At 34.0% G+C, this 11,821-nt stretch overlaps 2 protein-coding genes across 2 annotated transcripts; both read left to right on the top strand.

The window, feature by feature from the left end:
- The first annotated feature begins 2,995 nt into the window (after positions 1–2,995).
- LOC118044444 (uncharacterized calcium-binding protein At1g02270-like) lies at positions 2,996–7,164 on the top strand. The gene is made up of 11 exons (XM_035052718.2): positions 2,996–3,250; positions 3,339–3,557; positions 3,670–3,774; positions 3,916–4,021; positions 4,456–4,676; positions 4,796–4,872; positions 4,972–5,086; positions 5,198–5,323; positions 6,196–6,306; positions 6,386–6,493; positions 6,676–7,164. Exons 1-11 carry the CDS (start codon positions 3,248–3,250, stop codon positions 6,919–6,921), a joined length of 1,437 nt encoding a protein of 478 aa, XP_034908609.1. The 5' UTR covers positions 2,996–3,247; the 3' UTR covers positions 6,922–7,164.
- A 237-nt stretch (positions 7,165–7,401) lies between these two features.
- LOC118044446 (uncharacterized) lies at positions 7,402–10,983 on the top strand. The gene is made up of 7 exons (XM_073407554.1): positions 7,402–7,497; positions 7,626–7,869; positions 8,264–8,293; positions 8,403–8,533; positions 8,671–8,931; positions 9,346–10,185; positions 10,324–10,983. Exons 1-7 carry the CDS (start codon positions 7,402–7,404, stop codon positions 10,459–10,461), a joined length of 1,740 nt encoding a protein of 579 aa, XP_073263655.1. The 3' UTR covers positions 10,462–10,983.
- The last annotated feature ends 838 nt before the right edge of the window (positions 10,984–11,821 follow it).

Raw genomic sequence — 11,821 nt, 5'->3', positions numbered from 1 at the left:
TGTTATTGTTATTATCATCATCATCATCATCATCATCATAAACTTGTTTGGAAAGATAAAATTAAAAACCATGAAAACTTTGATAAAAAAAACAAAAAAAATAAAATGAAGAAGGACCGGACTAAAATTAATATTATTATTAATGAAAAAAAATCATAAACTAAATTTGAAGGATAAAATTAAAAACTATAAAAAATTTAACAAAAAATCCAATGAAAAAAAAATCAAAAGTAGAAGAATTAAATAAAAATACATTATATATACAAATTAAAATTGAAAGATTAAATTGAAAACAAATAAAAGTTTAATAAAAGAGACAATGACTAAAAATAAAAATAAAAATGATGGATTTTGAAACACCAACAATAATAAGAGCTAGATTTAGTTTTTTAGGAGTAGGAGAGATAAATGAAAGGAAAAACAATTAAGGGATTAGCAGCGATAAACTTGCCATTTTTAGATGCCATGTGTCACCCATAAAAAAAGAGAACATGGCGAAGAAAAAAATGAGACGACGGAAGTATATTTTCAACCACTAGGAGGTGTCGCATGTGCCACTCAAAATGGGCGAAGCCTCAAACACACCAATAATTTTTTTAATTTAAAAAATAATAATTAAATAATAAATTACTTTATCACCTTTAACCAAATCAACAATTACAAAAAAAAAAAAAAAAAAACTAAAATGAAAAGGCACTAATATCCCTATGTCAATGGCTTAATTTTTTAACTCCAAGGTCAAACTCGTAATTTTAATGTGTATTAAAAAAGTAAAATGCCTAAAAAAGCCATGACTGGAGTTAAATGATTTTTTACTTTTAAAGGTATAAAAATCATTTTATTTGCCCGAAAACTCCACCAAGGAGAGTGTTATTTTTTTATTTACAAAAATAACATTGCTTTATGTTCAACATGTTATTTCTATCCAATCTCTGATTGTTGGTATTTTCTCGTGTGGTAATTTTTTTTTTTTTTAATTTCATCCAAGAATTTAACTAACAAAATGATGATTTTCATCTATAACTATAAAATTTTCTTTGTACTATTGGTTTTTTGGTTAAAAAATTTAACACGGGTTTTACACCATACCCTAATATGATCTATTGCCATTTCTAATATTTTTAGCTACGAGGTTGAACATATTTGTCTATTTAATCTCAACACTTGTTTATAGGGTTACTGATTTTGTTAGTTTCTTTATGAATGAAACATGCTTTAATCTCAACAGTTGTTTATAGGGCTGGTCCAACGGATCGATCTAGGATTCGAAACCCTCGGCTAGAATGGGACTGAATTGAAGAAAAAAAAAGAAAAAGAAAAAACTTGGCTGATCTGATAAATTGACTTGATAAAATCTGATTAAAAACTTAATTACAACCCGTTGATTTTTATAAATTATGCTTGAACCGGTACCTCATCTAATATAAGGGTCGATTGGATCTCTTTACATTAGCCGTTTATTTATCACTAGCCCTCCGTTAGGAATGGCGTTAACAATTATCAATAACATCACTTATGATTCCACACACATCTTTTGTAATTTTTTCACATTTTCTGAATATATTTTACTTTTTTAATATTATAAATCATTCTCGATATTATAGAATAAGCTGAAATAAGAAAAAATTGAAAGAAAATAAAATAATAGAACATAAGAAAAAGAACTCAATGTTTCAAATTAACAAAAAAAAAAAAAACAAGAAAGAAAGCAATTAAACTAAAACATTCTTCCAATTTTAAGAAATAAAAATAAAACCTGATTATTTTAAACAAAACAGAAAACCTTTATTTAAAATAAAAAAATTAAATTATGGTTCGAGTATGATTAATATTTAATTATTAATTACTAAAATTTACTATCATGAGAATATTTTTTATATTTATTTATTTATTCTAATTTCTATTGAATTCCTTAAATATTTGAAAAATAATTTTTAAATGCTAAAATATAATTTTTATAAATGAAAACTCAATGAGTAAATTGAAATGTGTTACTCAATTAACACATCTAAGGCTTTGTTTATTTGTGTAGAAGTGTTCTTGATGTTGTGTTGTAATTGTTTTTTTTTAAATATTTTATAATTTTACAATATTAAAATATAATTTTTATAAACGAAAATCAATGAGTAAATTGAAACGTGTTACTCAATTAACACATCTAAAGCTTCCGTTTATTTGTGTAGAAGTGTTTTTGATAAGTGTGATATAAATATTTTTTTAAAATAACTTTTATTTAAGAATATAATAATTTTTTTTATCTTTAACATCAATATATTAAGATTATTAAAAATAATATTAATTAGATAAAATATTTTTAAGCCAAATACATTTTTGATATACATTTAAATATAATTAAAAGTATAAAGAAAAACAGTTTCTATAAAAAAAATATAAAAAATAACTTAATCAATTATTATATCACTGAATAAACATGATTAATATTTAACAGTGAAAAAATAAATGAAATTATCAGTCCGTTGTTTGCCTACATAGGTTTTGTTTGTTTTTCAACACTTTTCTTTATAAAGGTTATTTTTTAAATATTTTTATATATTATTATTAAAAATAAATTTTTAAAAATAAAAAAAATATTATTTTAATTAGAAAAAAAGATGCTAACACAGTATTAAGTATATTTTTTTAATGGAAGAAAACAAGCATAGGTTCTGGTATCACGGTTAAAATATTATTTATTTAAAATTAATTTTTAAATATATTTAGATCATTGATATAAAAAATAAATTTTAAAAAAATAAAAATATTTATTTTTTAAAAATCTTTTAAAATATAACTTTTTTACCGCAATCTAATAAAATCTGCGAGGCCTGAGAAGTATGATATATGAAGTTGGAGCCCACAGACAGGAGAGTGTGCTAAGCTGTCCTATTAGGCAAGCAAGCTGAAAAATACAAAAACAGCCACGGGCCCCGTCTGAGCTCTCCAACACCAACATACACGGATTCCAATCTGTCAAGGTCTTATTTGAAAATTTCTCTGAAAGTTCAAAAAAGAGGTTTTACCAGTAATAAACTCCAAAAACAGCACAGGGATTCTCTCTTCTTGTCTCTTTATAAAATGCGAAAAGCATCTTCACGAGGGTGACACTTGCCAAAGAAGAAAATAATCTCAATCTCCATCCACAATTTTCCCCGAACCCTCATTAGCTATATCTTCTCTTCTCCTCTCTTTCCCCCTTTCCTTCAACAAAGACAACAGGTTTTTCCTACGGTGGCTAGAACACTAAAAGATGGTAACTTTGTTGTTTGCTCCGATTTTCTCAGTGTTTTTGTTGGGTTTTTGTCTTTCTAACGTGGGGTTTGATTGAATGATTGATACAGGTTGCGGTCCTGGAGTCTAATGCGAATTCAAACCTCGTGGGTCAGTTAAATTCAGGATTTAATGAGAGTAATATTTTAAATGGAAATGGAACTATTTCAAGAACCAACAGTGGTTGTGGCTATGTGTCTTCAACGAGTGCGGCAATGACTGATGAGCCTTGTGTTTCTTGCACTACTTTTAACATCCTGGCTCCTATCTACAAGCGACTTGATCAAAAGGTCTGTTCTTGTCCCTTTTGAATTCAGAAATTAGTGTTAATTCTTCTTGTTTTTCATCTTCTTTTATTTTTTTTAGAATTTATTTGTGTGCTTTTATTTTGTTGTGAAATAGAATCAAAGTGTTCGTGAAAGCAATTTCAGAGCAGTCTGGCTCTCTAGAAACCAGAAGATTTTGAATTGGTTGCTTCACGAGAGATCTTCAATTATATGTCTCCAGGTGGGTGCTTAATTCCCTTTATATTTCACTGTCACTGTGGATCTAACCTGGTATGAAAAAATAAAAACAGATGGTTGTAGTATTTGAAAATTATGCTAACTGGCTTTTTTCTGTGTTGAAATCTTGTTTTTTCTTCTGTAGGAATTCTGGGTTGGAAATGAAGAACTTGTGCATATGTACCAGCAGAGACTTGGTGATGCTGGCTATGTGACTTTCCAGCTTGCACGAACCAATAACCGGGGAGACGGTAATGAATATGCTGTTTAAGCTCCTTCTTTTCTTTTAGTTTCTTCTTGGGCTATGTGGATCCTTAAAGCAAGCAACTTTTTTTTTTTTTTAATGTTCTCATGCTTTTCAAAAGAAATCTTTGGTCATCAGCTTAGGTCAGGCTGATTTTGACTGTCATTCAATTTCGTACAAACATGATGAAATTAAAATGAGGCATGCCATATTTCTGGATAGCCGACTTCACATACTGGCAGGCCATGAGGTGGAAAAACCATCTTCTTGGGTCTTTGCAGTAATTTGAATTATTATTTTCTTTTTGCTTATTTTGGTAGTCATATGTAAACTGCACTTTGTATGCTATTTCTACCCTTAAGTATGCTTATTTTTTGCTATATGATTTTACTGACCTCCAAGCGAGTGCTGATTGGACTGGAAATTTTATTCTCTCCACAGGCCTGCTAACTGCTGTGCGTAAGGACTACTTTACGGTTCTAAATTGCCGAGAGTTGCTCTTCCATGACTGTGGAGACCGTGTTGCTCAGTTACTGCATGTCCAATCAGCGCTTCCCTTTTCACAAAACCGGAAAGGCACTGCCCAGCAAGAATTTCTTATTGTTAACACTCACTTGTTATTTCCTCATGATTCCTGTCTGTCTGTAGTTAGACTGGATCAGGTATATAAATATCTCTCTAGTTATAATCGTCTACTTCGTTTCGAATTTCCAGTCCTAGTTCTTCTTAGCTATGTTTGTTCCAATAGTTACCTTGAGGTTCGTAAATGGTTTTTTTCTAGGTTTACAAAATACTACAATATGTGGAACAATATCAGAGAGAAAACAAGCTCAACCTTATGCCAATCCTACTCTGTGGGTGAGCTTCTCGTCTTGCTTTGTGAAGTAGATAATTCTTGCATAGCCTCTGAATATAGACATCCTCATTTTCTTTTCATTTATTTGATGCTTTATCCAGTGATTGGAATGGAAGCAAGAGTGGACATGTTTACAAATTCCTGAGGTCTCAGGGGTTTGTATCTTCATATGACATTGCCCATCAATATACTGACAGTTATGCAGATGCTCACAGGGTAAGTTTCTTCAAGTCCCAATCCAAGTGATTCCATATCACTAGATAACAACATCTAAATCCACTGCTTACCACAATTTCTTTTCCTCGTCTCTCTTTCTGCATCACACAGTGGGTTAGCCACCGAAATCATAGGGGTAACATCTGTGGTGTTGATTTCATATGGCTGTGTAATCCTATTAAATCAAGGAAACCATTGAAGAAAAGCTGGTCTGAAGCAGTATTTGGAATAATAAAGGTGAGTTCAATCATTTCTCACATGTTCATATTTTACTCCAGTTCTTTTTAGCTTTCGATCATTTTCCAGCACATCAGATCATTTTACTTGCTCGCTCTGCCAGTTTGATATTTTGTGCTAGAGAATTGAAGATGAAACATGGAATAATATTGTTAGAAAAGGAAACAGAATTGTACTATATAGATGAGTCAAGACCATTTATTTTACTTCAGTTCATATCTTCCTAAAATTTGTATGTGTCTCAGAAAACTAGTTCAATATTTCATCTTGAGATAGTAGACAATTGTTATGTATCAGAGAAGGATGTTCGGAAATCCTTTATTTTATTTTCCTTTTCTTAAGTAATTATTTGGAGGAAGCTTCTTTTTCAAAAAAAAAAAAAAAGGAAAAAAAGAAAGACATAGTTGTTTACTGTCTGCTAGCTAAGTAATTGCAATCCAACCATGGACAGTAGGAATTTATGCCTAAGAAATCTTAATATTTACAGCTGATGCTGCTTGTTGCAGCGTGTACCATCTATTCTGACATATAAGATTCGGTAACCTCACTGAAATTGTAGTCAAGAACCGGTTATCATCATGCTAGTTTCCAAGTCCCTACAAGTAATTTACATACTGTGTTGTTATGTGGCTATGCTGATCAGTTCACTTCTTGCCCTTAGCGTTTCATCAATGCAAAGTAGTGTGCGCACACTATACATTGGAAAGTTAAACTGAATTACATTTTAGCATCCTGATTTCACAAATCAAGGGGCATAAAACTTAGAGCTGGCTCTGACCAAGTGCCCCAATAACATTAATGTCTTTTGATTTTGAACTGCACATAATCTACTGATTTCAACACCTGATTGCTGTAATTTCTCTTGGTTCCAGTGTCAGCTCCAAAAAGCTTCGTTGGTTGAAAATGATGCATTTGCATTTCTAAAGGCTGACAACAATGACAATTTTATAACTTACTCAGCTTTCTGTGAAGCACTCCGCCAGGTACTCTTACAAGCAGCTTGATAATAAACGTGCAATTTTAAGTGGAAAGATGAACTTACCATATTTTAATCTTATTCAGGTAAATTTAATTGGTCTTCCTTATGGACTCAGTTCCCAGGAGACAGAAGATTTGTGGATGCAAGTCGACATTAATGGAAATGGAGTTGTTGGGTATGAAGAATTTAAGGTATGGTACATCCCTGATCCATGGTATTAGCTGGTGCATTGCTGTGTGTTACAATTCCAGGCATGCCTATGAATATTAAGAATACGTGGAATTCTGTTTCGCTTCTCTTTATATTCATGTTAGATTGGTGTCTACCACTTCATGTGTTATGTATCGCTCAAGAAAATGCTTAATAATTGCAGAGGAGTATATGGAATTCAGAATGCTCGGAGCCAAGAGAGGAAAACTGCAGTGAGAGGACAGGGGACTCTGAACAGGGTTTAGAGGAAGAAGCCATTGGTTTTAATGTAAAGAAAGCAGTTCTATTCCCTCGAGAAGCTGAGAAAGGAAGTTGGCCTGAAAATTATTCCCTCTCAGATCATGCTCCCCTCACCGTGGTGTTTTCTCCAGTAAGAATACAGGGTTCTCAGCGGGTGACACGTTTGTAGACAAAACTGGCTTAGAAAAATAATGAGGTAGATAAGAGAGTGAAGTGTGTAAATCAGAAATAACTGTCTATAGTGATCCATATCCCTGGGAATAACTAGTTCCCTTGGCCAAAATTTTCAGGCAAAGAGAGAACTATGTATCCCAGATTGTCTTTGTTTTGTAATGTGAAAGGCCAAATCAGAACCATTCCAAATGTTGATAAATCTGTTCATCAATTTTCTAAAGAACTGTGTTTTCCGTCTTTTCATGTCGTATCCGGATGCTACCTTTTTATGGGTTGCCTGAATGCTTTCTGTTCAGTAACTGTTTCTTTCCTAAACAATTACCCTGGAAACCATTTCTTCCTCTCTTCCTTGTTTTTTTCTTTTTTTGGGACAAAGTATAGTTTTTGGTCCTCGTGGGATAAGACAGAGCTTGTCAGATTGTTTTTTGTCTCATCCTTCACGTGAGACAATCTTATCTCTAGGCCAAGCTCACCGATGGCATCCCAAGAGTCCAGATGCCACCCGCCTCCTCAGTCTGGTCCATTTACGGCCCTGACTTGGGCTCTGAGGATCGATTTCATTTTAGACAAGGCTTGGACCTGGAAGATAAAACCAAGATTGCTTGGTATATAAATAATCTTGCTGCTGAAGAACAGTTAAGGCAGCTGCTGCTGCTGCTAGTTATTGCATGGTAAATCTGTATTGTATGGTTCTATTAGGCTAGCAATACATCAAAAGAAAATCTAGCCATCCATCCTTTTCTATCCTACTTTTACTACAAGTCAGCTCGACAACCAGCTAGGAGGCATTTTTATCAGGAGAACATTCTAGAAGATGGTAGAATGAATGAAGACGGGAAGCAAGATTTTGATTTTTGGATAGGGTTACAGAAGATTGTGGAGCGGGGCCCCATAAAACTTGGGCATCAAGCTCGAAGTGGAGTTCAAGCCCCGGTGGAGAAGAGTGATCCTTTCTTCCTTTTCTCTCACCTTTTTTTCCATTGGAGGCGGTCCGAATGGTGGGGTCCACCCCCCTTCAACTCTCTTCTCAACGAAGTAGTTGTCTGTATCAAATGTCAATATGCCACGTCAGCACACCTCTTGTTTCTTTCTACTTTTAACAACTTCTCCCGGAAGGCTATTGACTCTTTGTTCACAATACAGAATCTCTCCATCTTCCCCAGTATATAAACACACACACTCGCTCTCTCATCGAACCCACTCACCCACCCCTCTTCAAGGAAAGAAAAAATGTCACTCGTCGGTTGCTGATTCTGCTGGTCCTCCCTCCCTCCCTTTCAATCTCAAACCTCATCTCAACTCAGGCATGGCTTTCTTTCCCTTCTTTCCTGTTTTAGGAAGCGGAATGAATAGCAAGATCCAATCAGGTGAGTCAGATCTTGCTCGTAATGCAACTTTTGAATGATCGTTTTTACCCCCCCAATCTCTCTCTCTCTAACTGTCATATTGTTTTCTTAGTTATGGAAAATCCAACAGACGGAATGCCATCCGCACCAGCAGTTGGATATAGGTTTCGTCCAACGGACGAAGAGTTGATTATTAATTATTTGAAGCCAAAATTGCTCGGTGATGACTTGGAAGATTTACTCATCATCGCCGAGATCAAAGTCTGTAATTATGAACCCTGGGATCTACCTGGTAACTATACACCTCTTTCCGTTTCTTCTTTATTTATTTATTATTATTTCTATCGCAATAGTGGATTAACGCAGTGATTATCGTGTAGTTAAATCGGAAATAAAAGTCCGATGATGCAGTTTGGTATTTCTTTTGCCCTCGCGATTTGAAGTACTCAAACAGCAGACGCTCTAACCGGAGAACGAAGGCCGGATTCTGGAAACCAACCGGAAAAACTATTAAAGTAAAGGCTAAGCGTAACAAGGAGGTGATTGGTACTAAGAAAACTTTGGTTTTCTATAGATCAGCTAGTCCTAAAGCCGAGAGGACTGCATGGATCATTCATGAATACGAAGTGTTCGTATCTGATTCAAGGCTCTCTAATCTGGTAAGTGCAAATTATTACTATTATTATTATTATATGTAATTTAGTGACGCTGTGTTTGAAGAGTAGTTTATTTTGCAATAGTAGAGATCTTATTCTTCTTGCAAAAACATTAGTTAATTGCTGATTTGAATTTATGTGTTACGATTTTCTTAAATGGGGAGGAAAAAATAACTTAGCTTAATTTATGGCTATCGTTTCTAAGAAATTGGAAACCAGGATGTTAATTGGTTATTATCTCGAGGTGTAAGAAATAGTCATATGTGCACAGGCAGTAATTCTGGCTTCATGAGTTGTGTTTGTTCAAATTTCGTTTGAATGTTAGGTTGCTTTTAGAAATTTGGTTTTGCTAGTTTATGCTCTCATGTACGGATAACTCACTCAATGACTCGAGGTTTTCATTTTCAACATGTGCAGGGGAGCTATGTTCTCTGTAAATTGAAGAAAAAACTAGATGAGAAAACCAGTAAAGGTGTACCAAAAAACCATACCGCTTCTACCTCAGGTTTTGAAGCTGAACCAAGCCGCAGTATGGCTTCTGATTTTGAAAATCCAAATTGTAGTGAGTTGACGACGAATTCTGCTTGTGTCGAAAGTGAATCAAGCCACCGTCTGGCTTCTGAGTTTGAAAATCCAAATTCAAATGAGCTGCCGACGGAAGCGAGTGAGTCGAGCTACTTTTCAACTACTAATAACCAAAACCCAAATGAGCTGATGTCTAATTTGGCTTATGATGGAACTGGGCTGCACCACTCCATGGCTACTAATTTTGGTAATCCAAACTCAGATGAGCTGATATCTAGTTCATCCTATGATGGAAGTGGTTTACTCCACTCCATGCCTTCAAATTATGAAATTCAATACCCAAATGAGCTGATAGTTAATTCAGCTTATAATGGAATTGAACAGAGCCACTATATGGCTTCTGATTCTGAAAATCAATACGTAATGGAGACAACTTATGTGTCACCCTATGAGAATTTGTTTACAGCTTCTGATTTGGAAGATCCATTATCACCTCTTCAACCCGAAGGTGAAACCAGTCCTTCCATGGAGATGCCTTTTCAGTTTACAAATTGCCTACTGGATTCTGCTTGTGAAAATCAAAATATAGACAAGGAAACAGATATATCAGCCCCCGATGAAGGTGAAAGGAGTTCTCCTACAGTAATGCCTTTGGATTTTGAAAATCGAAATCCTTGGGGGAAGATTGATATGTCAACCCTTGAAGATGATTTGCTTCCGGAGTTTCCACAGGTTAGAACTTAAAATTTCCATTTTTTTTTTAAATAATTACATAGAAGTAACATGCCTTGCAGTTTTAAACCCAGTCATATGGGAGTATAAATAGAAAACACACAGTTGATTCTTACATCAAAATGATACTTCCTGCAGCTAAGCCCTGAACTATTGGCTGAGCTGGAAGCATTCCTGGAGCTAGATGACAGCCTTAACCCTCTGCCTCAGCCACCTGCATCTACAAGCACCGAGGAAGTCCCTAATTATACGGGCATTGGTTCTGTGTCTTATTGATCACATCTGTTAGTTCCTATATATCTGCCCTATTTGGGTATTTATATAACACAATATTCAAACTGCAGTTGCTATGTGGCTAATGTTGCCAGCTTGTACCCCCAAATCTGTTACCGATACAACTTATGCTGCTCTAGTTGCATGGTATCTGATCTGCACATTCACTTTCTTTATGGTGGATGCTACTGAGTTTGATCAGTCCATGCAGCTCACAGCCCATGCCTTCTAAAGCTTGCGGCTATATCGAAACCTTACGAGGAAGATTTTATTACTACTAGTAGTTAAAGATGCTTGGTTTTGTCCAAGAATATGCATTTGCTGCTGTCCAGTTCTGGATTTGTTAAATAGAAAGTACTTTGTAATTCCTATATTTAGTTGCTTGGTTGTTTTAGCGACATGTTACCTAGTGCGTGAAGGGGGATTTGTAACAAGTGAAAACAGCTCGTATGAGCTTTGTATCTAAATGTATCAGCTGTGTTTCAAAGATCAATGAGCAAAGAGTATCTTAAATTGATATATTCATCTTCTGATTTCTTATATTTTTTAAACTTTGGCTTGCTGAGTGTGAGCATTGAGTGGTGCTGAAACTTGTAAAATTAAGTAAACTGGATATGGAATCGAACAAGACTACTGTAGGAAGAGGATACTAATTGTACTGACGCCTGCCATTAAAGCTGATACCAAATATCCCTAAAAACAGACACCCCAGCATAGCATGGAGAACATTTAATATAATCATTGATTTCAAATAAATCTATTTTTTTTCACAATATAAACACAGTACAAAAAGTTCTTGACAAAATAACACAATTTGTCCACAATGTGTCTTATAAAAATATCGTGATTGGGAAACACCACATTAAGAAAACGTCAAGTTTTCCAATTCGTGATTTCTTTTAAAAAACACGATATTTAAAAGGGAGGTCAGATGTTAACATGCTGAAACTATACCATTTTCGCCCAACTCTCTTTTTTAAAATATGCTATTTTCATTAATGTTTTTAATTTATTGTGCTATGTTTTTTTTTTTTTTTTTTTTAAAATCCTCAAAATTTGGTGGTGTGTATATATTAGAAGGATAGACTAGATTATATCTCATGTTTTCCTGCGCGTTGGAATCAATTTTTTTTTGGATATTAAAAAAATTTCTCAAATGTTGTTTGATGTGTTTTTCAGCAGGAAAAAAAAAAAAACTATATGAGAATTGATATAATAATATGATCTGTTAACTTCACAAGTTCTAAAAATAACCTAGACAACCGATAAAAATATGTTTCACTAAAAAAATCAACATGACATCTTTTTTGTAAATATTAAAGCAACAACATATTCGATTGACTTAGGTGAACTAAGATTAACC

This window comes from Populus alba, chromosome 2, assembly GCF_005239225.2.
Source record: "Populus alba chromosome 2, ASM523922v2, whole genome shotgun sequence".
NCBI lineage: Eukaryota > Viridiplantae > Streptophyta > Magnoliopsida > Malpighiales > Salicaceae > Populus > Populus alba.
This window is presented reverse-complemented; position numbering and strand designations above follow the sequence as displayed.

Coding starts and splice junctions, on each gene's coding strand:
- LOC118044444 (XM_035052718.2), top strand. Junction 3,558..3,669: donor ACAAGCGACTTGATCAAAAG/GTCTGTTCTTGT, acceptor GTTGTGAAATAG/AATCAAAGTGTTCGTGAAAG. Junction 4,873..4,971: donor ATGCCAATCCTACTCTGTGG/GTGAGCTTCTCG, acceptor TGCTTTATCCAG/TGATTGGAATGGAAGCAAGA.
- LOC118044446 (XM_073407554.1), top strand. CDS start 7,402: ATGGCATCCCAAGAGTCCAGATGCCACCCGCCTCCTCAGTCTGGTCCA. Junction 8,294..8,402: donor GAATAGCAAGATCCAATCAG/GTGAGTCAGATC, acceptor AAAATCCAACAG/ACGGAATGCCATCCGCACCA. Junction 8,534..8,670: donor TCATCATCGCCGAGATCAAA/GTCTGTAATTAT, acceptor CGGAAATAAAAG/TCCGATGATGCAGTTTGGTA.